The sequence below is a fragment of the Bos taurus genome, chromosome 7 (genome assembly GCF_002263795.3).
Source record: "Bos taurus isolate L1 Dominette 01449 registration number 42190680 breed Hereford chromosome 7, ARS-UCD2.0, whole genome shotgun sequence".
Classification (NCBI taxonomy): Eukaryota; Metazoa; Chordata; class Mammalia; order Artiodactyla; family Bovidae; genus Bos; species Bos taurus.
Genome location: NC_037334.1, coordinates 70,680,238 through 70,708,201, shown reverse-complemented (window position 1 = coordinate 70,708,201; position 27,964 = coordinate 70,680,238). Strand labels below are relative to the sequence as shown.

At 43.7% G+C, this 27,964-nt stretch overlaps 1 protein-coding gene and 1 long non-coding RNA gene across 7 annotated transcripts in view; one reads left to right on the top strand and one right to left on the bottom strand.

Moving 5' to 3' along the window:
* Positions 1–27,964, top strand: part of EBF1 (EBF transcription factor 1) — a 430,360-nt gene that overhangs the window by 5,651 nt on the left and 396,745 nt on the right. For 4 of the 6 annotated variants that reach the window (XM_005209684.4, XM_024994417.2, XM_024994416.2 and 1 more), the window contains exons 1-4: positions 12,895–13,862; positions 15,941–16,097; positions 16,646–16,709; positions 17,339–17,394. In XM_005209684.4, the coding sequence (XP_005209741.1) occupies positions 13,729–13,862; positions 15,941–16,097; positions 16,646–16,709; positions 17,339–17,394 (411 nt within the window). In that variant the 5' untranslated portion in view covers positions 12,895–13,728. Of the gene's footprint in view, positions 1–8,091; positions 8,215–12,894; positions 13,863–15,940; positions 16,098–16,645; positions 16,710–17,338; positions 17,395–27,964 lie in introns of those variants that run through there. The other 2 variants (XM_059888301.1, NM_001192916.3) reach the window with 2 other exon arrangements.
* On the bottom strand, positions 1,768–12,846 carry LOC112447469 (uncharacterized). Its single transcript, XR_009495405.1, has 2 exons — positions 8,136–12,846; positions 1,768–4,199 (listed from the first exon to the last, which is right to left on the bottom strand). It is a non-coding gene; the product is annotated as an uncharacterized lncRNA (long non-coding RNA).

Below are 27,964 nucleotides of genomic sequence, written 5' to 3'. Positions count from 1 at the left end.
AATAGTCCAGTGGTTAAGACTCCACCTTCTCCTGCAGGGGGCATGAGTTCAATCCCTGGTCGGGGAACTAAGGAACTGCATGCCATGAGATGTGGCCCAAAATTTAAAAAAACAAAACCAAAACCTAAGGAGCTTCCAGGGTGAATTGGAAACTGGCCACTGTACATGGAGGGCAAGGAGAGACTGAAGAAAGAGGCAGACCACTCCAGACTGGCTGGTGGCAGGTTTGATAAGCAGAACTTAATATGAGTCTTGTCTTGGGTGGCTGCAAGATGAGCAGATCTCCGCACCTGCCTGTTGGAATCCTAAAAAGTTTGGGTGGAAACCTTAATGGGATTCAGTCACCTATCCCATCCAGGTGGTCTCAACAACACACTGCTGACTCAAGGCCATGTCCTTGAAGACAGTTTTCACTGTGGGAATGGAGGGCAAATGTTTCAAGGACCGGCGAGTGGGTGAGGAGCCTCTGATTGCCCGGGTTCAGCTCGAGGGTCAGCAGGTGGTCACATCCTTTCCATGACATCCTCTAAAAATGTCAGAGTAGGCTAACACCGACACAACCCTAAAATCCCTTATGAGTTGACGTAAGAGAAGGTTATTTCTTGCTTGTACTAAAGTGTGTTTCTTCAGACAGTTTTAGGAACCCAGATTCCTTTCATCCTAGAGCAGGGGTCAGCAAACTTGGCTTATGGGTCAAGTACTGTTTCTGTCATTTCTTTTTTTGGAAATAAAGTTTTATTGGAACTCAGTCACATCCATTCATATGTATTTGAGCTTTTTAGCTGTTCTCATGCTACAACGACAGTGAGTACCTGGGACAGAGGGAGCAGAGCCCATGAACCTAAAAATATGAACTCTCAACACTTCACAGAAGAAGTTTGTTAAGCCCTGCCTTAGAGCTTTGGAATCTTGTCTCAGATTCTCTGATTCAGCTTATAGAAGAGGGAAGAGGAGTGGAAGGTTCTGTGGGAGGTTTTTATAAGCTGTATTTGAAAATGGCGTCCATCAATTCAACCTGCATTTCATTGGCCAGAGCTCAAGTCAGAGACAATACGTAGCTGCTCGGGAAGGAGAGACGTGCAGTCTTAGCAATGGCCCAGGAGGGAACCTATAGCAGTTCTACACAGACTAGTGCTGTGTGAGACTCTTCAATTACTCTATTTTCTTTGTTCCTCAAAACAACTGTTTAATAAGTATAGTATTCCTTTGTGGATGAGGTACCTGAGGTTCAGAGAGGTTAAGCAACTTGCTTCAAGGTCACCCGGTATCAAGATAGTGGGAGTGGGGATTTGAGAGTCAGGATATCTTGCTCTGAAACTTGCGCTATTCTCTCTGAAAAAAGCTTTTTAAAACCATGGTAAAATATACATAACATTTACCGGTTCAGCTATTTTTCAGTGTACTGTTCAGTGGCATATAAGATATTTTGGAGAATGGGGAGTTTCTTAGACTTTGATAGGAATTTAAAAGCTCATGGCTTTCATTTCAGTGGTAATACTAAAAAGTCAAGCACAGTCAGACTTATCTGAGTAATTTCTATAAAACTGAGTACTGACATAAAACTTCCAGTCTCACATTTTATTTTATGTTTATTGGGTGCCAACAGTAATGCTTTATTGTCATAAGCTGGGAAGAAAGGGACAGAAGTGGATTTGATACTGAAATAACTGTTTTAAGCTTTTCCTATACCACATGAATTAAGGAATGCTTGGTGGTGGTTCTGAAAAAGAGAAAAATGGTAGAAGAATTGAGGCATTACACAAGACATAATTATACAGAACCTACTTTATTGAACTCAGAAGCATCTTGACATTTGTGTGGGAATTCAGTTCCCACAAAACAGTGTTTCCAGACTTTTTTTTATTGTTTCTTTATAAATCTTTGCTTTTGGGGTGCTTTTCTTTTTCATTATTTTTGTAATTTGGTTTCATAGTTGTTTGTGCCACGTGCATAAAGAATTTATCCCTAGTGTTATGCTTGTGCATAGTTAAGTAAGATAGTAAAATTAATTTAAATAAAAACATGGGGGATCCAGGACTCTATTTTCTTTTTAAAAGGTATGTGTTCATTCATCCCTTGGTATCCAAGGGGGATTGTTTCCATGACCCACAGATAACAAAATCCAAGGATGCTCGAGTCCCTTATAAAAGGTGGGATAGTCCATTCGGCCATCCTATCCACAGGTTCCACATTCAGGGGATTCAACCAACCTTGGATCCAGAATGTGGGGATACAGAGGGCTAACTGTATGTGACTCAAGTTTACAAGAGGCTACCCCACAGAGATAGTTTTTTTGTTTTTTGTTTGTTTTTTTTTGCAAAAGACTTATATTTGAGTTAGAAAACTGAACCAGTCAGGACAGACTAAGCTAAGCTGCAATAACCAACAAACCCCAAATCCCCAGTGGCTTAAACCACATGCTCTCATTAAATCTGTTGGGCTTTGGCAAAGACCTCTGCTCACTGTGATCATGACTGCAGGATACCAACTGATGGATCTATCCTTGGTAATACCTCTGGTTGAGGGGAGCGACTACTGAGGGTCCTCTCACTTCTAAGCAAATGCTCTGGCTCAAGTAGGTCAGATGACCACACTTAACTCCAAGGAGAGGACTGTAATTTTGGGGGGTGCCCGGAGGAAAGAGAAGCCAGGAGTTAGCTGACAGCAATAATGTGTGTAACAGAAAACATCCTCCATCTTTCTGTAAAGGAATGCCCTGTGGCCTGGTTGGTTTCAACACTTTGTATTCCCTGGTACAGTTGTAGACAGTTTTTTTAATTTCATGGGCAGCTGTGGCTCTTGGGTTACAGCCAAAGTTGGTTTCTTACTAGCCTCGGGGCAAGGGCACATCTCAACCTCAGCTCCTCCCTTGTGAAATGTTGGAGAAATGTCACTTGCATGGTTTGTTGAGAGGAGTCAAGGTAATAACTCATGTGAAACCTTGTCAATTGTAAACTATGATCCAAAGGAAGTAATAGTATTGCTTCTGGCAATCAGTCATGCCACACTGAGGATGAAGAACAGATAGTAATGATTTCACCCTACAGCACTTGTTACACCATCAATATTTTCTCACAAAAATTTCATGAAAATTAACAGGAAATTTCCTTAGGTGATCTGTGCATAGTTCTCCAATAATAAAATAGTTCTGAAAGAATAGTTCTCCAATAATAAAAACCAAAATTTTCCTCCTGGCTAGAAAATTACAGAGTATTTTACATAACTCCAAATCTATATGGTCCAATTTTCTAGCAGATTCCTACAATAAAAAAATGTGAAGTTAAACAGAAGAAGCACTATCTGGCTTAAGAAGCAGTAGCTTTAAGTTAGGGATCAGTATGAGAAAAATCACAAATGTCTCACAAAACAGTGCTGAAGATAGAAACACAGGAAGATTCTTGTACTACTGTAGCATGGATTCTTGAAACTCAAATCAGTCAAGTATCTTGGAGTTCTAGTTTAATAGAACTGGATGGCATCCTAAAGATGGTCTTATTTTCCAAATGAAGGAAATAAGATCTGGAAAGTTTAATTGATTTGCCCTAGATCATGTTCCTTACACAAGTTGATAAGTCAATTATTTTTGCTGTTTCCTCAACCTGAAATTAGAGAGATGAACACAATGGAGGAAGAAATGTTTCTCTGTTCCTCATATAACTCCTATTAAAAACTCTTCTAATCAAAACCTATAAAATTCCCTTCATTGTATATCTGCAGTTAAATATTGCATTATGGAAGAAAAATCTACTGAAAATCCTTATCAAGGTACAACAATGATTTTGAGATTCCTTTTCTGCGTATCTAAAATTCAGTTGTTTTTCTAATTTCTGAGTTTCCCAAATGAATGATGTTTTGATCCACAGGAAATGTATAAATTGAATAAGAAAATAAGATTCTGATTTCTGGTTGAATGATTTCATTACCTGGTTATTCTATTAGATGTGGAAGTCTACTTTTCATCCTAGGAGAAGAATTTTAATATTGTCCACAAAAAGAAAAAGATAAGTTTACCTTCCTAGGCATACTAGTCAGGAGAGGCTCAATTATGCCGCAGTAAAAAATCCCTGGGACTTACAGTGACAAAAGATTATTTTCTATTCATGTTAGAAGTCCACTGTGGATTGGAGGGCTCTTCATTCCACATTATCTTTGCAAAGAGTGGCAGGCCGAGTGAAACTCCATCTGGGGGTGGCCAGCAGCTGTGACAAGGGAAAGGGGGTTTGGTGAATTGCACACTGGGGCTTAAAGCTTCTGCCTATAAATAACACATACTACTTCTGCTAATTCCTCATTTGTCAAAGCAAATTACAAGGTCCCATCTAAATGCAGAAGGATCAGCATACTTTAATCTTACCATGCACCTGGAAGAAGAAGAATCATAATTTTGGTGAGCATCTGTAACAGCTAACATATTAGGAATGAAAAAAAGAAGAAAATGAAACAGGTCCCCTACCCAGCCCAGCTATCAAAAAGCCAGTGTCTTACATCATCAATCGGAGTAATAAAATCTCTCTCAGCTGCACAAGAAAAACTCTTAACACATTAATTTGTGGCAGGTAAAATTTCCTGACTCCATCTTTATTACTCTTGCATAGAATGGGAAACAGGTACAAATTGAACTAAACTAAATGTGGGGCTGGGATGAAGTTTCTAGAAATGCATTGTGGGCCATCTAAGTGGGGAGACACATCCATGCCTTGTGTGGATTTTTATTAGACTCGTTTCTTTAAGGAGAAATTCCTTCTTTATGATATGATTATACCAGTCAGTAGAGTCTTTCTAAAATAATACGACAGTAGGAAAGTTAGAGCCTGGTCAGACAGTAAAGTTCATATTCACTTAAATTGCTAATAAGAGTAATTGTTTAACAGGTCCCTCTAAAAGAGATTTTGAACCTTTAAAACAGCCTTTCTGGGAAATGTTGGAAGGTCTGGAATATGTTTAAAGGCTCTCATTTGTTTCTTTTATTTGGGTACAACTATTTGCTTACATATTTTTAAACTTTTAGTGTATTACTAGCAACAGAGTGTTTCAAGTGGGGGAAAAAAACTAGCTCAGAATGTCCCCTAAATTAAAATATAAGAGTTTTGTACTTTCCAGAAAAATAAGCACTTTTATAGTCTTTCTTTAAATCCTTCTTGGTAAAAATCTACAAATCAAAAGGAAAGGGTAAGAGTCAAAGGCTGCTGATTTACTGTTTAATTATATTTTTCCCTCCTGCCCCTTAAAATTTTATAACAGAGCACGGTTAACATTAACACCCCAACCACAATAAACCAAACATATTTTATTACATATTTTATGTTCAAGATGGAAATGAAGATATAATAGTGAGATAATTTTATACAGAGGTACCATGAATTTTCTGTGACTAGGGGCAAATCAGTTTTGTGTTTTGTGCTTTAGTTTTCTAAACTATCATTACTAATTATATTAATAGCAAATTTTTATTGGGTAATGACTACAGTACAAGGGGCTGTATCAAATACTTTACATTTTTCCCTCACTTTTTCCTCACAGCAAACCCGCTTTTACAAATGAGGAAATTGAGGATGAAATGACTTGACCAAGGTCGCTAGCTAGTTAGGAGTGGGAATCCTCTTTGGGGATAAATCATTGTGGTAATATTTCAACCAAAGTGTTTGATAATTGCAATGTTTTTCTAATCCAACTCTCTGGGAGAGGAAAGAATTTAAATTGGCATTGGTTCCTTTATTCATAAATATGTGAATGCCCACTCTGTGCTTAGCCCTGTCTTAAAGCCTGTGGATATAGAACTGAATACATATGCAAGGCACAGAGGTTAAGAAAAGTGGGTTCTGGCCTTAGACCAAAGAACTTGGGTTAGGCTCTGCAATGCGAGCATGGACAGGAACTCCAGCTTCATCTGCAAACTGGGAAATTATATTGATGCTTACTTCACGGTTTTCATGGGTAAATTAAATGAGATAATGAAAGTCAAGTGTTTTAGAACAGTACACTGCATAAGATGCTCCATGTGCTCAGCATGTACTAATTTTTATTGCTATTTTTGTTATTGTTGCTATACACGACAATAGACATTATTGGGGAGCTCCCTGATTAGGAAGGAGGGGGAGATATTTAAACGATATTTCCTGTCCAGTGTGATATGAGCATTAGGCGAGCCAGGGAACGGTGTGAGTGACTGCTTATAGAATGGGTTTGGAAAGCTTTTGCGAAAGAGGTTAATCTGAGCCGGTGATTGCAAGGGGAGAGGAGCTTCTCCAGGTGGAGAGGGGTGTAGGCATTCTGCTCCTGTATAAAGATGCTGTGGCAAAGGTGTGTTTGGGAAACCTCTAGGCTCTGGCGAACTGTAAAGTTCTAGTGAGGGAAAGAGGAATGAAAAGTGAATGGAAAACCAGAAGTGGTAACTTGGGAGGTCTGGACAGAAAAGGTTCTGCCTTGGGTGGCAGTGGTGGGAAGGACGCTGAGGTGATCGCGAGGTGGCGCTGTGGCTCCACGTAAAGGGAAGATTCAGGCGCTTGCGGATCACCACGCACCCCTGGCAGCCTCGGAGAGGCGGGGCAGGGCTATCTTTGTGGATCTGGCACCATCTACATACAGCCACCAAATAATGATGCTGATGAAGATAATAAATACTTAACGCAGGTAGCCTGAAGCAGTCTCCTTTAGGACACACGGCGTCAATAATCAGAAACTGTCTGTGAGGATCAATTAAGTATGTAGAACTGTCCAGCAGGGATCACCGAGCAATCCGGATAAATCATGGGCCCCAGCTGGAACCTGCCTCACCCTCCCTGCAGGCTAACCTGTAGCTTTGGGGCAGGTCCTGCACCTTTTGGGCAGCTCCCCGCTACCTGCAGGCCAAAGGAGCAACAGTTTCCCTTGTTGTAGGACGCTGACTGCACCTTTCCTTTGATTGGACCTGAGATTTTTTGTGACTGCTTTGCTGGGTTTCACATGCCCACGTGGCACACGAATAACATATGAGCCCAGGTTCAGACACGTGTACGATGCTTTTGTGTGCACACACATTTCTTCACATGCACACAATCGAGACACGTCTACACGTGACACATGCACACACTATAGACATGCCCTTGTGTATTTACGGTTGTGTGCAACAATCCTCAAGCACATGGACACGCATGCACCCAAGTGCACGATGTCACTCACTGCCACACACGCCTATGGCACAGGCCCACAATATGCAGCCACTCTTCGTTTGTACAAACACATTTGCACACTCACAATCACGCACATCCAACACAGACCTCCAAGCGCGGAACAGTACATAAACATCTAGAGAATTGCCCCTTAAGGAAAACACCTGAAAACTTTTTGTGACTCTGAAATCTCAAGCTTGTCTGCTAAAAACTCCTCCTCCCTTCTACTTTCCTCTAAGCAAACAGGCCTACTCCTCCTTCCCTTCCGCTCCAAATCCTCGAAAGACTCAGTTTCTTTCTTTTCGGATTTGCACTGCTGAAGGAATGCTAATTTGTAAACAGCCCAGCAGGCAGCCTCTTTCTGCCACCCTGGAATCCCCTTCCAAGCGGGGAGCAAGGGCCATTCATACTCGAGAATCAACCAGCCTTATCAGACTCCAATCCCGCGGGCTGGAGGGCTGTGCGGAAGGGTCAGGGGAGGGGTACGGTCGCTCCCTGGGACAGCCTTGGACTGGGACCTTTCTGGCAGTGCCGCCAACTGTATTCTCTCTGCACAGAATAACTTGAGCTTTTAGCTGCGGTCATTCCAAGGCTATATGGCCTTCCTCCATTAAAGCACATCCGCAGATGTCCAGATTTCTGCCCTCTGAAGGGAGTCCCAGGCATCCCCACACAATCTTGTATTTAGTTTATTTCAATTAGGCGACTTCGCGTGCGCCTGGAGCTCTAAAATTTCAGCTAAAGCTGGGGAGAAGCGGCTGACTGGAGATCTCATGGCAAACGTGGCACAGTCAGGGCTGGAGCCAGCAGGACCCTAGCGCGCCCTGTCACTGGCCACCCAGAGACGCTCGGACCTCGACCGCGGGAATGTGCATACAGTCCGCATTTTAGCGGTTTTCAGAACCCTTTATCCTCCTCTCTATTCTCTACTACCTGCCCTTAGGGTACATCTTGCGCCCACGCTCCTTGGTCGTCTGGTATACGTACAGGCTTGAGAGCTAAAGGGATCTTTGAACGATGGAGGGCAAGAACCAAGGCAAACGCTGGAGATGAACGAGGACACTGGGTGAGTGGTTCGGATCCAATTTTCAGGGTACTGGCTCTGGAGAAATTTCCGCTCAGTGGCTTTATCGGCAGTGCAGCCCCGGACAAATTGTTTCATTTAAATCACAAAGCATCAGTTTTCTCACCTGTAAAATAGAGGTGATTTTACCCGCCTTCTTTGTCAGTTGTGGGATTTCAGTGAGTTTGTACCCATCAAACCTTCAACAAATGAGATCTCTTCTTACTTGGGGGCGCCCCAGGGGACCCAAGAGAGTCAGCAGGCTCGCCTGGGAAGGGTTTATTGAAACCCCTTGCCTCAAGCCCCCCTCCTAGGACGACTAAGCTTCCCAAGCCAGAGTCCCAGCGGTGTTATTTGCCTGATTTCTACCTCCTAGCTCTCAGTGGGTGACTTTGTCCCTCTGTCCTCAGTTTCCCTGACTGTACTATGGGGCGAAGCATGCTCCCAGGGTCTGGAAGTGTCAGCCGGAATGGGTGAACAAACCGGGCTTTCTCTGCAGCCCTAGGGGTAGGAATCAGGGTTCACGGTCCAGGGAAATGGCCCCTTCTCTTTGCCGCTTGCCAGAGCACTGAGAGCAAGGAGGAAGGACAGACGAATTTCCAGTTAAACCACTGCCTCCTACTCCAGTGCATTCCTTGAGGGCAGCAGGTAGAGGTCTTTAGGAGGGAAGGGTCACGTTTTTGCCAAAGGCAATGGCAATCGACCCTGCAGGCTTCTGGGTGCAGCTCTGGGGCCACAGCGGAGTCGCGTGCCACTCAGGTCCTCACTTTCCCAGGTTCTCGGGCTCCAACTTACTCCCAACCCTCTCCTCTTTCGGCGGAACCTTGGCCACTCCACGCCCCTGCCAGAGACTCTAGGCTGAGGGTGGACCACCTTTGGGGCTGGCTGCATGCGGCAGGACTTGGTACCTTTGACCTTCATCGCCCCATCTTTCCCAGCATTTAAAGAGGCATCTTTCCCCGCTGGTTCACTCTGAGTGGGATCAGGCTAGCACCAAAAGGTAGGGGGCATTACCATGACAGGCAGCCCTTACGGGCGTGCACCTTTCATAAGGGGGACTGAATGAGGGAATTTTCAAAGTGACAGGTCCCAAGTCTGGCCTCCTGGGGGCGGCCGAGCAGAGAAGATTCCCTCTTTCCCAGTGATGTCCCCCAAGTCCTAGTTCGGCTGTGTTTATCTTATCTCTGCCCTTTTGGGGAGCAGGTGTGTTTCTATTCGCACTCCCCAGAAGTTACTGCGGCACTGATGCTCTTTTGGAAGTGGAATTGATCTCTCTGTGCCGGACGTGTCTGGGGTAGCCAAGAGCGAGAAGGCATCAAAGTTTGGGGTGGGGAGGGGAGCTTGCTCATTGGGTCTGAGTTGCCCCCAGCCCAGGGAGAGCCTGGGGGCTGAGCAGCCTTGTTCACTGTTAGGAGCAACTGAGAAGGGGGATGTAGACCTCTGCCACCCAACCATCCCTTGGAAGAAACTCTGAGGGACTCATCACTCCAGAGGAAATACCAAACCTTGCCAAATGCTCCATCCACATATAAAGTCGATCTGCTGTGTATCTTCCTCATGTACATTTTCTTCACCCCTCACTTTCTTTCTCCCTAATTCTGTTGGTCTGGACATGGCCTGGAAAACTGCATTTCTAACAAAATTTCTCCCTCCCCTTTTTGATTAAGCTGATAAGCTGGGTTTGGTGATTGGCCTTATAAATTACCCTAAAGTCATACCACAAATATACTATAAAGCCTGGCAATGCTATACACACAAGTTTGTCTCTTCTCTCCACTGGAGATGTGACTACAATGTAAAAAGGATGAAGACGGCCTCAGTACATATAGTTACCCTATATACACACGTTTTGCTTTTTGGAGGTGGTGCAAACCTTACGTGAGGGAAGACTGAAAAGCGTTTAAGACATTTTTCAAAGTTTAAACTTGTCAGTGGCTAGTTCGGTATTCACCAGAGGAAATCTACAAAAAGCTACCAGTCTGGTGGCCTGGGAGTCATTCCCAGTTTTCTATCACCCTTTGTCTCTTTTCCACCTTCTCTTTAGCTTCCTTCCTACTTAAACATTTATTACTGAGTGAGAAAGCACAAGCACACTCAGAAGGAAAGCTCCAGATACACTGGGCTTGATTAAAATAAAACACACTCACCATCCCAGGTGAAACCTCTGCTACCTCTGTACAAATGGACTTGGTCATATCAACTTTCCTGTCTCCTTTTATTAGTATTCTTTTTCTCCCAAGGCCTGGTAGATGTGGAGGTTGTCTTTGTCTTATGTAGTTCCTGGAGATTCTTGGCTCTCAGGCAGGAACTGGGCTGCCTGAATTTCTCTGGGCCAGTTTCTCTTTTGGATGAGGCAGCTTCAAGCCCCTTCACAAACACATCATTTGCAGAGTGTGTCTAGATTTGCTTGACCACCCCCCCGCTCCCCACCACTCCCCACCACAGAAATGCATCTGTTGCGTTACTCTCACTGATCCTGGTCCTCAGAGTGGCTGTGTCTCTCCTTTCTCTGTTACCTTTGGCAGTGATCTGATCCCTCATTGTGTGTTCCTCATTACTGGGGTTTGTACTTCACCAGACTCCACTTGGAGTCCTGAACACCATTTACTGGAGTGTAAAATAGAGATTCAGGAAGTTAAAGAGAGGGAGGTCTCTGTCTTTTGCCAGTGCTAACTGGGACTCTTGGATGGGAGGGTGGCCTCTGCATCCTGGTCCCCCTTCTTTGAAGGATCCCTTCAGAGAAGGCAGGGCAGGAAAGAAGGCAGAGGGGGCAGAGAGGTCCAGGAAGGGGAAGGGGTTGGCTCTGGACACCCTTTGGGCCTAAACTTGGCATTTTGAGAAGTTTTCAGCAGTCCAAGTTTCAATTATGCAGTTAAATACTGTAGAGATGGATGTCCAGCCTTCCATTTTGCCTCTTCACAGATCTATAATCCTTCCAGTGTTTCCACCAACATACCCCTCATGAACATCTACTGTATGCCTGGTAGAAGGTGTGGGGATACTGCTGGGTCAAATGGATCTCTTCAAGAGCATCTTGGAGGAAGTGGCATTAGTTATGGTACCAGGGAGAAAGCTCAGCACATTAAGTGGTCCAAATTAAGTGGTATGAGACTGGGCAGGCTTTGTGCACAAGAGATAAAGCAGTGTTGAAGACAGTGGCCATGTATCCTCAGGCCTGAAATAGTCTTTCAACTATTTGGAAGTGGCTCTCGCTTTTCTGCTCTGTGAAGAACACAAAGCATAACTTCTTCCTGTCTCCATTCCATTCAACATGGGCATATGTACTTTTCCATCACTGACCCCATGAGCTCCCTAAATCAAAGGGCCAAGAAAGGCAGGCAGAAAGGGGACCTGGATTTCTGGCAGAGAATTTCCCCGAAGGAGCCTTTAGCAGATTTGGCTGCAGTCAGGGAGTTCCTTTGAGAGCAATGAAACAGAAGTTCACCATGTGCTTATTAGAGGTTACAACCTGCTAAAAAATGATGGGGCACATTACCCAGAAACATCTAGCTATTTCCTTTGCCAGCCACAACCATATATGTTGAAAGATCTGAGGTAGGGGACCATTTCTTCTTCCCTTCCTTCTTCCTCTTTCCCTCCCTTCATTCCCTTCTTCTCCAGATCTTTCTTTCTGGACAGGTCGCAGAGGCAGAAGTTGGGGGAGGGTTTGTTCAAGCCCCCAATTTTAACAGAAAGAACAAGGAAGAGAGAAACCCTACACCAAGTAACTCATCAGAGACATTGTTTTTGCTTTGGTAGTTACACTAAGGAAAGAATCTATTTGGGGGGCGGAGAGGAGAGGGTGGGGATTGAATGCCAGCAAAATTTAAAACGCAGCCTGGCACATCTACAGTGAGAGCATTCGTCCACCGTTTACCTATCCCGCAGAATGCGCCAAAGAAGTGAGCATGTGAGGCCAGTGCCTAACGCCGGCCGTCTCCAGGCTAGCGACCCAGCGAGAAGTGTTTCAGAGACCCGACTAGGGGCAGAGCCCGGTCCACCTCTCCCTGGGGATTCACAGCGCTTCCCTTGCCCCGGCCCAAGGTCCATCCCTCCCTCCCAACGTGGAGGCAGTGCCCTCCGCGAGCTCCCAGCGCCGGCCTCGCGCACCCATTTTTCCAACCCACCACCCCCTCCTCAAAGCGAAGAGGTGGGCACCTGGGATGCGCGTCCTGCTTTCTCTGCCCGAGCTCTCCCGTCTCCTCCACTTTTGCCCCCGACGTCCCAGAACAGCGGAGCAGGACACGACCCTGGCAGGGCGCAGCCTGTGCACCTCGAGCGCGCTCAGAGCGCGGCGAGGATGCTAAGCGGACTGCAATGGCCAGGATGCAGACCCCAGCTCAAATCCCTGAGAAGAATATCCTCCTCCCCTTCCTTCTGTCTCCCTTCTGCCCGGCACTTCCCAGCTCAGCCCCGCTCCTCTCCATCTCGGACGCGGATACTCAACGATCCTTCGCTCGGCACTTTGCAAATAACTTTGGCCGGCTCCCCTGCGCCACCCGGTGAGGGATGTTAATGAGGGAGCGTGGCCCTGCGCTGAGAGCCCGGAAGCTCCGGCGCCGCGATTGGCTACGGCGAGGCGGAAGGATGACGTTATGCAAATGAGGGGGCGGGCCCTTGTGGCGCGGGCCCCGCCTCCTCCCTTTGGGGTTAGTGTGCTTGTGTTTAGCTCTGGGGAGAGTCAAACTGGATTCCATAGGGAAAGCCTGCAAATCACTTCTATTTTAGCAAGGAGAAAACAGAATCTCTATCTAGCAGGGTGCACCTCTCTCTCTCTCTCCCTCTCCTCTCCTCTCCTTTCCTCTTTCTGTCTTTCCCTACCCCCTCCCCCTTCCCCCCACCCTACTCTCCCTTTCTGGTGTATCTGTCTACGGCAACCAGCGTCCTCCTCATCTATACACGCTGAAAGGAAAGAAACATCTTTGGTTGGGAGAGAAGGAGGAAAAAAAAAAAGAGAGAGAGAGGAAAAACTTGCCTGGTTGTGGAAAATGACACTTGAAGTAGCAAAGCCGGCAGCGCGAGTTGAGTCTATTGTTTCTTAAATTGCTATCAGGGTTTTTTTTTTTTTTTTTCTTCCTGCTTCTTCAAGTGAACGGTACCTCTACAAAAGGAAACTCCAGCCCCTCCTGTCCTTCACCGGCCTGTGATCATTACAAAAAAAAAAAAAAAAAACAAAAAAAAAAAAAAGCAAAAAAAAGCACCCAAACCAAAAATTAACCAACCAAACAACCCCCAACAGCCAAGCACACATCTCTATTTTTTTTATTTTGGCCTTTTTGTTGGATTTTCCCTTCCTTTTCTCTCTCTCTCTCTCTTTTTTTTTTTTTTCGGGTTATCGCTCAATTTTGAGAGAAGGTTTACATTTTTTAAAAATTTGCTTTCCAGCCCGCCTTGATCTAGCGCGAGTTCATCGACTCAAAAAAAAAAAAATCTCTGGCTGGCGTTTTCTTTGCCTTTTTTTTTTTTTTTTCAAATTTTCAAGGGGGAGGAGATTTTCCACAAGAAAAGGTTGTTTTCATGTTTGGGATTCAGGAAAGCATCCAACGGAGTGGAAGCAGCATGAAGGAAGAGCCGCTGGGCAGCGGCATGAACGCGGTGCGGACGTGGATGCAGGGCGCCGGGGTGCTGGACGCCAACACGGCGGCGCAGAGGTGGGTACCGCTGGGGGACCGCGGCCGGGGAGGCAAGCCGCGAGCAGCAGAGCCGGGCGGCGGTAGCGGCAGTGGCCGCCGCGGGGTCGAGCCGCGCTCTTGCGTCTACGGCTGGGCTCTGCTAGCCACCGAGGCTCCGAGTTCCCCGGCCGCCAGGTCTTGGTTGCCTGCGGCCGAAGAGCCGGGAGCTGCCTGCGAGGAGCCCACGATTTACCGGCACTTTCCCCTGCCTGGTCTGTGACTGTTTTCATTTTGTTTTAAGCCAGAAGAGGCTCTCACCAGCGTGATGTTGGATATCTGTGTTTTTCTGTGATTGCTGTTTCTTTTCTGGCCGGCTGTCTTTTCTTTCATTTTTTCCCGCTTTTCTTTTATTTGCCTTTTTTTTCATTTCTTTGCTTCTTCTTCCCTTTCTCTTCTTCCTTCTTCCTTTCCTTCCTCCCCCTTTTCTTTCTTTTTACCCTTTTCTCCCACTTGAAAACTTTCTTTCCTTCTCCTTCCTTTCCTGCCTCTCTCTCTTCCTCCCTTTCTTTTCTTTCTTCCTCCTTTCCTTTCTTCACTTCCTTTCTTTCCCCTTCTCCTTCCTTCTTTTCCTTCTTTCCTGCCTCTTCTTTCTTCACTTTCTCCCTCTTTCCTTTTTCCCTTCTCTTAACTCCTTTTCTCTTTACATTTCCCCCTAGAATCATCTTATTTCTCGTCTCTGATTCTCCTTTCCTCTCTGTAGCTTTCAGTTTTTCTTGGTCCACCCGGGGTAGAGCAACTCCTAACTTTAATTCTGACATCTTCTGAAAGTCTTCCCTACAGTCTGTAACTATGGCCCCTTCTAAGCCCCTCTGCCACTCTTAGCGCCTGGGATGCTAGGTTGTATGGCCTGGAGGCACTGCTCTAGGAGACTGACCTGGGGAACTTTCCCGGGCACCCTCTGTACCCTTTCTGGGGACTCCTGCTCCCAACTGAGAAATGGTCCCCCCTTTTTTTCAGGCCACCATTTGGGCTTGGGAGAGTGGGAGATATGGTGGCCCAAGACTCTATCCCGCCCAGAGAGAGCGGAAGGGGAAGAAGGAAGATGACAAATTACATCATCCTCATCTTCTCCGGGCTGGGGACAAGTGTCCACAACACTGTTCCCGTCCCCAGTGATAATAAGGATGGGGGTGGTTGGTAGTGAGAGTGAGTTGGGTAACCGGGCTAGAAGCGAAAGTGTGTGTGTGAATGTCTGTGTGTGGCGCGTGCGTGTGTGTGCGCAAGCCCTTGTGTCCGGGCAGGTCGAGCTGTCAGTGGCCTCACTGAGCCCCTGGCGCCCCAGGCTCCAACCCCCGGGAGGGCGCGCTCAGCCGTCAGCCCTTGTTCATAGGATTTCTGGAAAGCGTGTGAGGATTTCTGCGAAACAGTAAAACTTTGTCAGGACAGGTCTTAAAAAAAAAAATCAATTCCGTTTCCCACAGCGACCACCCCTGACAGCTCTGAGTTCCACCCGCAGGTCCTTTTCCTTCACATGCTTTCCTTGGGGAGCGGGGGGCGGGGGTGGGGGGACGGACATGCAGTTTCCCGATGCCGGGCATCCGCGGCTGTCCCGGGGGCACATAAGGTTTCCCGGAGGATGGCTGCTGCAACGAGGAGCTGAGCATGTCCCCCCCTCCATTCTCACCTGCCACGGGAGACTCGAGGGGGTGGCGGGAACCAACTCCCCATCCCACCCTCTAAGTTGTCAACGACCGTCTCTATGCCGCGATCGGGTTCACCTCAGCCACTGCTACTTTTCTTACTCCCTACACAGCGGAGTCAAGTCGGAATAAATGCGTACAGCGTTTTATCTCTTGTGCAAAACCCAAACAAAACTTTCACACCTTTTCGTCAAATTCGGGGGGCGCGCCGGTTCTCGGCGGGGAGGACAGGACAGTTGCGGGCACTCTGGTCCCATCGTCTGGTGGGCCCGAGGCGCCTGAGGGGGCGTGTAGGGAGCCCACTGGGCGTTTTGGGGGCTGACAAGGTGGTTGAGTGTTTGCGCGTGTGTAAGGGGTGACAAGGGGTCGCGGGTGGTTGTCCCGCCTAGCCGTCTAACTCTGCGTCTTTGGCCGCAGCGGGGTGGGTCTGGCCCGGGCTCACTTTGAGAAGCAGCCGCCTTCCAATCTGCGGAAATCCAACTTCTTCCACTTCGTCCTGGCCCTCTACGACAGACAGGGCCAGCCCGTGGAGATCGAGAGGACAGCCTTTGTGGGGTTCGTGGAGAAGGAAAAAGTAAGTGGGCACAGCGCCGCTGCCCCTCGCCCCCTGGCCGGGAAGCAGGCCCAGGCGCTTTGGGAGGCGCGCTCCTCCGCGAGTGCAGAGCATCCGTAACACATCCCTGCGCGGGGTCCCCAAGCCACTTCCCGTTCTGGGCGAACTTGGGCTCCCCGTTCATGAGCTTCTGCTCCACAAAAGTTCACACCGACTCCCCGGAGCTGGAGAGAGGCGAGCCCGGCTTCGCACTCCAGGGTCAAGGGCTCCGTGGTGAACCCGCCCTCGACCGCGCGACGACGCGCAGCTCCTGCCTCTGCTTGTCCGCAGGCCCTAGCCACGGGATCGCCTGTGCGCGCCCCACGAAATTTTCTGGAAAGTTAGAGGGAGCAGTAAGGGTCGGGAGGGCGGCGGAGGGATCATAGTTGGCCGCAATTTCTGCTGCTCCTGGGCCTGTCCGGCTCCCCGGCCGGGGTCCCTACTTGGGGAAAGATGCCTCGAAGTCGGTCCACTAGCTCACGCCGACCTCTCCTGCATCTCTTATGTCTTTGCGTTCTGCTGCAACCCAGGAAGCCAACAGCGAAAAGACCAATAATGGGATTCACTACCGGCTCCAGCTCCTCTACAGCAACGGTGAGGCTCCTGTCGGTTCCACGCCAGTACCCCGGGGCTGCGGGTGAGGGTAGGGGGCGTGGGGGAGCTCCAGGTGGGCGAGAACCCTGAGCAAAGCACAGTTGTTTGGCATTCTCGGGGGTAAAGTGGCCCCGCCGGTTTTGCTTGAAGAGGTCTCACCTGAGGAGGACTCTGAGTGGCCCGAGGGCGGCCGCATCAGCGTACCTGGGCACAGGTGTGGTGCCTTAACCCGCGCTGGGCGGCTTTGTTTTTCTTCCTCCGCTTTCTAAGGCCGGGCTTCTCAGCTTAGCGTAGACTTCATCCCCAAAGTCCCTCGAGTTCGGGGGCTCGAGCGGTCAGGGCCTTGATGGCTGCAGGAGAGCGCGCAGAGGGGCTCCAGCCTTTGGAAGGGAAAGTACCCAGGTGGGGGGACCATCTTATTCCCGGCTGCCAGCGCTTGGGGGCTGCCTTCCAAAAGCGCTCGGACTAGGCCAGTGGCCCTTATCTGCGCCCTGGGGAAAGGGGGTCCCGGCTGTGCTTCTCCGGGACAGTCGGAGTTCCATCAGTCTCGGAGCTCCATTGTTTGTTTTGTGCAGATCCTCTCTCACTTAATTCTTTTTCGTTCCCCTATGCCCCGCTCCCTCCCCCAGGAATAAGGACCGAGCAGGATTTCTACGTTCGCCTCATTGACTCCATGACAAAACAAGTAAGTTTCTTAATTTCGCGCCGCGGGGGTGACTCCACGGCCGCGAAATTGGGGAGAGTCAAGAAGCTGGCGACTGCTTAGCGGGATGGCTGGGAGTCGAACTCTCAATGTCTAGGCAGACTGCTCTCTCAGCGCAGCCTCCCAAATGCCCATGAGCACGTTGGCTCGCCGCGTGGGGAAGGTGGCTCGACGGCTCCTTCTTTACAAGGGAAATTCAGACCTTGTGAATTAAGACTTTGGGGGTGCTGAGTGGGGGAGAATACGGCTGAACTTCCTGTGACCCGGCCAGGGGGCCCCAGGGGGCGCAGAAGGTGCCTAGGGACCCTGGTGCAGATCGGGCTGAACTTGTGAAACTCAAACCATCAGGACCTCCCCCGGGAGGTGGAGGGCAGAGGAACGGGTGAGGGGCAAAGGCAGCCTCTCCAGGAATGGGGAGATGGACCGAGAGCGTAGATGACTCATTCTACGCATTAAAAAAAAGAGAGATGGCGATGGTGGTAGTATTGGAAGAGGGAGCAACAATTGTTAGAGGGTATTTTGCAAAAATCCTCCTGCTCTTGCCTCCAAGTTTGGCAAGAAGCCAGGCAGCATGAGTGAGCTTGTGGTCTTAAAGGTACATAGACGGCGTTTTCTTAAGCTACCCAACACGCGGGTGCCAAGCAGTATACATTAAGGTTGAATTATGGTTTAAAAGATACAATTATGAGCCGAGTCAGAAAAGAGGTCTGACGTTTTAACGAGGGGCAGAAACTTTTTTTTTTTAATTTTAAGAAAAAGTTTAGCAATTAAATATCTGGTTAGGTAGCTGGAGGATTTAGTAACAAAAAAAGAAGACAGTTTTATTGGGTCGGGGAAAGAAATCAGAGCAAAGAGAAAGTTACCCATTGTGTACTAACCACCAATTTAGTGAGAGGGTTAAAGCTCATTTGCTTGATTGTGATTTTAAAATATTCCCTTTAAAAAGGGGGACATAGTTTTCATAGATACTGGCTTGAAAAGTTTCAATTTATGGTATACATGCATATTTAAAAATTGTTTTTAGATACTCAAGGCTTAAATATGTTGTATAAAATGCACCCAGCTGTTGGAAGTTTTAAAATCTACTCAGCAAGGACCAATTAAATAACAGCTAATTTTAATTATTACCTTCATATTTCATTGTGAGCCAAGTAAAAAACATGAGATGAAATGTATTTTTTAAAACGATGCATACATATCTCTTGAAATCTGTTTCAAATTATTAGCTTAAATATTTGACTTTCTTGAAGATCTGTTTTATTTCGTAGTTGATCGTTCAGAGTAAATACACACTTATACTTTTATTAATATCATTGTTGTATTATTATACTGGCTTTGATCATTATATAGGCTAATTCCCTTTCATTTGGACACACTGTATTTTTTAAAACGTTTTTCCTGCCAAATAAAAAGCCACAAAAACTTGATTTCAGTAACTTAAAAAAAATGATATCAAAACAAGAATGTCTTAAGTGGAATTTTGTGTAAAAAATTGTGTTTGATACCTTGAATATCTTTTTCTTCCATTTCCATCAGAGGAAAGAAAAGATGGGAGGGGAAGAGGGAAAGTATGAATTCTAATGCATATTCTGAACTATGTACTTATTAGAGTTTAATTTTTTAAAGATAAAAACATCCCCACAAACCAGTATATAAGACCTGTCTGTTTGTGAAATATTGGCCACTTCAATATTAAATTATAGGCAACTCTATGAAGTGAACAGTTGTAAGGAACATAAAATTAGGACATGCTTTAAGTGATACCTTCTCTCAAAACTTTATTTTAGGCCCTGTTAAAAAATAAGAAAAAGTGCCACAAGAATTGATTTTCCCATTATGAAATGAACTGACTTTACACACTGTTCTAGGGTGGAAAAATAATCTTGATTTTTATAAAGCAGTACATCTAATATCATTTTACTAATAGGGTCATAGAGCTTAAGAAAAATTACAGTGTAAGGCATTCTTTGACTGCTTGGTTTCATAAATTCTATCAGTTGTGAGGGTGGAGGTGGGACCAGAATAAAATAAAGTGTAGTAAGAGCAAGTATAAGAAAGTTGTTTGCCATACTGTGACATCTCACTGAAAGTTAAAATTGTAAATGTAGGCAATTACATATTTTGGTGGGGAGTGATCTGAAAAAAAGTTTAGTAATTATCTGAATTTAGTCTAAAAATATCAAGAAAAAAGATTTTTCCAGGCATACATATTTGCTTTTATAATAGTTGTCTAATGCCTTCTCTGTAGCTTTTACTTTGAAAGGCAATCTCTGCCCCGTTATCCGGTTGCTTGTTCCTTGATTATGTGCTGTAAGAGTTTGGGAAGTAGGTTAGCTTCTTGTGTACACAGCTAATACAATAGTCTTCAAAAAGCAGATCAGCATGAAGAGCCTGACTCTCCTTAGCTGTGATGTAATTATTTTGTTCTAGCCTTGATAAGTAAAACTGTGGATTCTCATCTAGCTTTGAAATTATTCTATGATCATTAAAATGCCAAGTCTGATTTTTAAATTTCTTAAGTTTTTTATTTTAGTTAAATATGCAGTGACCCCTTCAATCAGAAGCTTGATATAGGTGATTGATTAAATACTCACTTTTTTCCCCCTGTGAAGTTCTTATAGATAGACTCACAATTTTGATATTTAGAGTTTTGTTGCAGAATGGAATAATTTCAGTGATGTGATGAGTTCTAATAACATCATAAATTTCAGAGGGAATATCTCAGTATAGTTCAAGTGTCTTAACTGCTAATTTATCATAACATTTTTCATATCAGATGCAGCTTTATGTATGTGATATCATATCTTTGACTCACAAGTTGGGGTTAAAACTCAAAGGGAAGCAAAATTCAAAACTAGCTGTGCACTTGATATTTTAGTAGAGTATTCCTGATCTTGGGTGGAGTTAGTAGCACTGAGATCAAACAGAAATGTACTCAATCAACCAAGATGTATTGGTATGACATAGTATTTCACACCTTTTCAAACTGTCTCATTACACTATTTTGGGTAATGACTTTTAATTTTGGACTCTACCAGGAAAGGGGAAGCTTTATTAGAAATGAACGTGTAAGGATCTGAGCCTCTCATCCCTGTACTTTTTTTATAGAACAAAAAGGATATAATGATATTTAAAATACTTGTCCGCAACTAGAAAATAAGCTTGTTTTTGGGAAGGGTTTTTCAAAACCAAGTTTAGCTGGACTAAAAATAGGTTGTTTTTGTGTCATTGCTGTTTTTGGTATTCCATTAGAGAGCATGCAAAAAGGCCTGCAGGATCCAGAAGTTTATGGCTGTTGCATCTAACAACAGTATCTACTGTGGACACTCAAATGAACTCAGTGAGAGAGGTCTGAGGTTTGATATGCTTCTGTTCAGATTTTCCTGTAGTATTTGAAATATTATGTTCTGTGATTGCTTCAGTGAGTTATTGTTATTTTTTTTAAAAAAACCTTTAATTTTTCTTCCCTCCTACCATCTTGCTTTGAAAAAAGCGACATTTTTATAGTTCAAAGAAAGAGTGCTAAATTCCATAAAGTTATCAAAAACAAACATTCCCTGCCCCCAAACCAAAGCTCTTTTTCTGGAAAGGGAAAATTAATATTCACATAATCCTGATATGTATGGATTTTTAGGTAGGCAGTATGGTGAGGGGACCCCTTAAAAGCCCCAGAGCAGTGAGAAGTCTAAGATACAATAATCAGAACTGCTGTCATAGTTCTCTTTCCAGCTAATCTTTATATATTTATTTTGATGTTCCCGGTACTTTAAGTTATTGATGCAAGTGCATTTTTTCCTATTGATTGTTTCATTATATCCTGCCACAGCTACGTAGAATTGATTAACAGCTCTTTCTGTTTGTGGTTCTTCATTGGTAGATAAACACATTTTTAGTGTATCAATAATTTCCCAAGGAATTCAACAAGGCCAGCAGAGAGATTCTTTCATTTATTTGAGGAAACAAACAAAAAAGGACAGGGCAAGTTTATAGTTAGGAGCCATATTTCAGCAGCTTTCTCTTTTGGTAACATGTCAAAAATGCAGGTGATTTAAATTTCCTTGCACATAGAGGAATGAAGAAGTTTGGAATTTTTATGCATGATCGGGACCTGTGTTTGGGAAAATGTAAACTCATCACAGTGGAAAATGTGTTGTTTGGAGTCTGGGGGTGAAAACAAAGCTGATGGTTTTGGAGAGATTGCTGGAGCCAGATGGCCTAGTACTTTCCCAGTCTGGCGGTCCAACTGCTCCCTCCTGGATAATATACAGCCATTTGTTCGGGGATATTTACGCTAGAGCTGTTTCCATGTGAATGTTTGAACAGCATTAAAAACGAACGTATTTGTAGCGATGCATTTATTGAACTTGTACGACTGCATGGATAGTCTGTTTTCATGTCTTATATTGCTGAGAGGGATGAAGAAGTGTTTGGATGTTGGTGAATTGTTTATATAGTTGTTGAGCAAGAATGATTTGGTCTTAGTTATTAAAATGTGTAAGCATTTGGAAACTAATGGAAGGAATGGTAGCACCTACCTGGAAGCTCCGTTGTGAAAATGAATTCATACATGAAAAGTGCTTAGAACAGTGACTGGCATATATTAAGTGCTTAATAAATTCTCTGCTTTTATTATTGTATTATTACTATTATTACCCCATTGAGTTAACAAAGCCAGTTGTATCTGCTAATATAGATGTAAATGTAGTTATCATATGAGTGAAATATCTTTTATTACTGCTAGAAAAAGAAATATCATACGATATTGTTATAATGATTCAGTTTTTATCTTGGTGTTTGGATAATATGAGAGATTTTATTTCTTTGAGGCACAAAAAATGCCTTCTGAAGCTAACTGCTTTTGGTACACATTCTCTTTTTATTCAGGGCTGTGATGTAGCTGAACAGCTTACTGAATATGATATCATTCCTTTGCAACTTTGCTAATTCAGTTCTGCAAACAGGCCTGCTTAGTGGCTGAACTTAAGTTACGTTTTTGTATTAATTTGTTCACCAGTAGCAAAACTGCTAATTGAAGCAAAATAATTTAAAAAATGTATTCCACTATTAATTTTGGATTGCTGTTTGACACAATTGTTTATGAAATGTCAAATTTGTAGTGTTTTCTTTGGCATAGGTTAATTTTTAACTGAGACTCCCTCACCTACTAAAAGTTTCTCGAACCACATTAGCTAATACTTTTTTTTTTTTTTAATGACAAGTACTAGAACTTGGTGGTCGAATGTAATGATTAATGTTGCTGTATGTTGATAGTGTAGGTGTTTATATTATTTTTTGATTAGTTTCAGTTCTTGGCATTTTGCTGCCAAAGTCATGTTGACTGTGTTTAGAGGACACTTTACTTCTGGTTGAGAGAGATACTTTGTGCATTTGTGAATGTATTTTTAAGGTGACAAATTAGGTTTGGCTTTTTATTTTCAGTTTGAAAAAAAAATAAGTGACATATTTTTAAGGTTGCTGTTTTGATTTAAATAGAAAATTAGGAGTTTTTGTTAGTTATAGGTAACTTGTCTGGGCTTTCCTTGTAGCTCAGTCAATAAAGAATCCCCTGCAATGCAGGAATCTGCTTGCAATGCAGAAGACCCTGGTTCAATTCCTGGGTCTGGAAGATCCCCTAGAGATGAAAATGACAACCCACTCCAATATTCTTGCCTGGAAAAACCCATGGACAGAGGAGCCTGGCAGGCTACTGTCCATGGGATCGCAAGAGTTGGACATGACTTAGAGACTAAACCACAGTCTGTCTTCCTTTCTTCCTTCCTTCCAACTCTTTCTTTCCTTTCATTCTCTCTTTCTTTCTCAGTTGATGATGACAAGTCTCTGATGGTTTGTTTGTAAACCAAGAAGACTCCTAATGAAAACATTTTGTTCCTAAAACCCTTTCAGATTTTGATGAATCGAAGTCAAAAGTGTTCTCTTTGCCCATTTTGTTTTGGCATTGGACGCAAAGAGTTAAAACTATTAGAAAAGTAAGCAAAGAAAATCATGCTTAGTTCTCTGTATTTCCTTTGGCATCCCATTGATGTGTGATCCCAGTGTAAGTTCACCATGTATTTTTTGTTTTACTGCGTGGTCTTTATCTGTAGTAGGTTTCAGTTAACTTTTAAGACCCAGTGGTATTTTAGAAACGCAAAGATGAACCGTACTTCACAAGATGCCTTCTAAAACAGTAGCTACCGAAGCAGAGTTTCTCAGTTGATTTTATTTCTTTTCAAAGATGGTATAGGTTAATGGGCATTTGAAACTGCTGGCATTTCATCCTCTTACAGTAAACCTTCTGACAGTGTTGCTGTGTAAGGATATAAAAGTTTTAACAATTCTTATTTTTCCTTCATTTTTGTTAATTATAAAAAATTATTTCTGAAAAAACCTTCAATATGAAAATCAATGGAGTGTTTAAAATAATTGTGATAATTTCATTATGCTCATTACAAGAGAACATTAAGAAAAGGGAGGCTAGTATATTCAGAAGAATAAATTTCCAAAGTTGTCAAGTTTTGACAACTTTATTTTTTATCAGTTTCACTAGGTTTTTAAAGCTGAGACGAATTTTGTGCTGTTTATTCTTTGCCTTTTCTTCCTGTTGAAGCATTCCTGCCACCTTAAGGGTTATATTTGCATTGGAAGGATTAACGTAAACATCTTTTCTACCTGATATTGTATTTTTTTTTTTTTTGGTTTGTTTTTTTGGTTGATTCACCATTGATTCATTTATTTGAATAATATATTTTATATGTTTTCTCTCTCCCTCTTGCCCACTTCTGTAGCAGGCCTCCCATTCTTACCCCTGATGAACACATTGATTTATTTAAACCACTGTTGTCTTTGTCGGTCTCACAGCAGACTACCTTCTTCCCAGTGAGCAGACGCATGATTTACTATGGAGGATGAAAATAAGCCTTTTCTTGGTGTTCCATTGTCTAGGTCCTAAACCAGCTGTCTATTAAAATGGTTTCACTTAAAGTGGTCAGTGCTGTTTATAAGCTTTTGTGATCTCCCAGCTGATCCAAGCCTCAAGGAGCTTTACTCACACCCTACAGAGGCACATATTTAAATTACGAAGAAAAGCAGAACTTTTCCCTAAGTTGTGCTGGAGGATCCCTTTCCTTTTAGGCCTGAAGTCTGGGTTTGCTGAACTGTGAACCAGTCTTGACGTGTGTACTAAATGTAGATGGTAGAGACTTGATGTGTGTGAAAGCCAGAGAGAACTTGTTGGCATTTTTTAGAGACTCTGTCTTGTTGACATTCTACATCAGAGACACTTATCAAAATAGATTTATCCTGTTTTCCTATGTTGGATTTCATCAGAATGTTGATTTCTCAGACCATATTTTTATAAGATGGTATGGTATGTGTGTTAATAAGTTTTCTCAGTAAAAAAAAAAAAAACAAAAAAAAACACAAAAAAACAGATGAGGTTGGAGGTGGAGATGCCTTTAATGGAGTTCCACTGTATAGCTAGCTAATGCTATGACACTGAGGTTCTAGATTACTCTAGTTCCAGGATTTTAGTTCTATTCTTTAAAAGGAGAGGAAAAAGACTCTGTTTCACTTGCTTTTATTTCAGAAGTCACAGAAGCAGCAAGCACTTGTTTATCTGTGTTTATATGCTGAAAAGTTTTGTTGTGTAGAGGCCCCAAGGAAAGGGACAGCAGAAGTTTCCTGCTTCCATTTGTCCCCAGAGTTTAAGTATTTCTGAGCAAATCCAAACTCATGCTTTCATTTTTCTGTGCTTGATGTAGAGGAAGTCTCTGCTGCCAGAAGTGAAGTGGCAGGTTGACATTTGGTAGAGATGTATTACGGAGGCCCTGGGCCTGCAGCAAATGATGTTCAGTCACCAAAGATAAAAAGACAGAATTCCTGGGAGTCCGTGGATCATCTACTGTTTTGGGGGAGTCATCAACATATTTTCACTGCAGCCTATGTTTAATGGAGTGTCATCAGGGGTCCACTGATTTCAGAGGAATCAGTAGTCTCAGTAAAAATAATACTGGTATTATCTAGAAAGAATCAAAATGAGAAGGTCTGATGTAATTGATATTCCTTCGTCCTAAACAAGCCAAATTATTATTTTTTAAACAGGAGGGAAAATCCCATTAATACTTGTGAATTTTGTTTTCCAAGTTACTTGTATTAGTTTAGCATGACAGAAAACTAAAGTTGAAACAGAGGTTATCAGGGATATTAAGAGAACATATAGAACATGGAGTGATAATAGGATTTTGCAGAAGTGCGTAATTTAAAGTGTTTAGCACCACTTACGAGATCTAACCAGAAGATAGTTATGAATTTCGTAAAATGAAGTATTAACTTTACACAGATCTGGCTTTGCTCTCTGATGGGTGGCAAACACTCCCTTAACCCAATGGTCAGACTTCACTGCCATTGGTGCAACTAGCTGACAGAGTGACGTGATACACTGGGAATTTGGCGTCATGTCTGTGGTATTCCAGCCCTGAGTTACGTAACTTTAGTCTGAGGAAGCATTAGACAAACCCAAACTGAGGATGGTTCTACAAAATAACTTGCCTCTAAGGCAATGGCACCCCACTCCAGTACTCTTGCCTAGAAAATCCCATGGGATGGAGGAGCCTGGTGGGCTGCAGTCCATGGGGTCACTAAGAGTCGGACCTGACTGAGCAACTTCACTTTCACTTTTCACTTTCATGTATTAGAGAAGGAAATGGCAACCCACTTCAGTGTTCTTGCCTGGAGAATCCCAGGGATGGGGGAGCCTGGTGGGCTGCCGTCTATGGGGTCGCACAGAGTCGGACACGACTGAATCGACTTAGCAGCAGCAGCATTCTTCAACAGTGTCAATGTCATGAAATAACACTCAGGAATATTTCTTATTGAAGGTGATATGACAGTTGGATGCAGTGATTGTTATCAGGGTGTTTGTTTGTTTTGCTGTAAAGGACAGCATTGCCCAGCCAGTGACTCTCAGGTGTTTACATTATCGTGTTGTACTAATGTTCATTTTCTGATTCTGATCATTGTGCTGTGGTTATGTAAGAGAATTTCTTGTCTTAAGGAAGTGCATCTTGAAGTATTTAGGGCACGTCTGCAGTTAACAAGTGGTTCAGGAAAAGAAAATTGAGAAAGATGAATAAATTTAGTTTACTAAAAATGTAAACATTGGAAGCATCTGGGTAAAGTGAAGTATCTGGGTAAAGTATCTTGGAAATCTTTATATATTCTTGTGACTTTTCTGTATGTCTAAAATTATGGTAAAATAAAACATTAAAAATACAGGGTTATAGCAGGCCAGCCATAAAGAAAGACTTTTGATGGGTCAGTGGTGGAGAACGGTTTTATCCTTATTCAGGTTCTTTTTGTCATTTTTTAAGTTGTTGCAGTTTTTGTTTTGTTCTGGAGTTACATAAAATGAGAGCTTGTTCTGAGGGTTTGCACACACAATTTCATAAGCTGTCCCCCATCATTTATGGTTTTAAAAGTCCCAGGTTCATAAAGAGAGCACATTTCAGCCAAATACAAGTTAGTTACTGTACTTTCTGTGTGTCCTAAAAAAAAAATAATCTCTGGTTAATTTAGGTAGTTTCATCACCAAGAAACTGAGAGTTATCTGAATGTGTGAAAGTAATTTTATTAACAATTTGAAACTGTGTTATATTAGTATAATGCAGTGATACATTGTTAAGTTAGTTAAAATGTATACCCATTTAGAGCACTCCTCTACCCATGCTGCTAAGTCACTTCAGTCGTGTCTGACTCTGTGTGACCCCATAGACGGCAGCCCACCAGGCTTCCCCATCCCTAGGATTCTCCAGGCAAGAACACTGGAGTGGGTTGGCCCAGGTATTAACAGGTAGATCTTCCAGGAAGCAGAGATCTCAGGAAAACTTCTGGTGACCTTAAGGAAAATGTTTGTACACATATAAGTAAAAGCAGACAAAAACATCTTTGAATGGTGAGGTGGTTTAGGACTCCAAATTTTCAGAGTCAAATGTAGTTTTTCTTGGTTGAGGGAGATAACTATGGCTTAACTTCCCCTCAACCCTTCCCCCCAGCACATGCAGGCAGATTCTACTGTTTGGGTGAGTATACGCCCTGGAGAACACATGTTTTCGTGTAGGCAGGAAGGGTTTCCCCTGATTGATGCATCATCTCAAAGAAGACAGTGAGTGGACTCATACCCTCACTTGTTTTTACTACTTACCTCTAGAACATTACAATTTGGAGCTGAAAGAAGTAAGATGAGGTGACAACAATTATTTAAAAATCAAATCCATGTGTTTTTGTGTATTTTAAATCACTAGTATCTCAATCTCCTAAACCCTTCTGGATTTTCCCTTCCCCATTGATTAGATTTATTTTTATTCTGAATTAAAGAGAGAGTTGTGGTTGTCTTGACAACAGAAGCCCATCTCATACAAGTATCCAGAGATGTGTGTTATAACAAGGTGGTTGATGGGACAAAGAGGAATGTGTCCCCTTCCACTCCATGTGGGTTGATCCTCATCAACTGTCTTGAAAGGGTCAGCCTGGTGAGGGCTTCGGCTCTGAAAGCTAA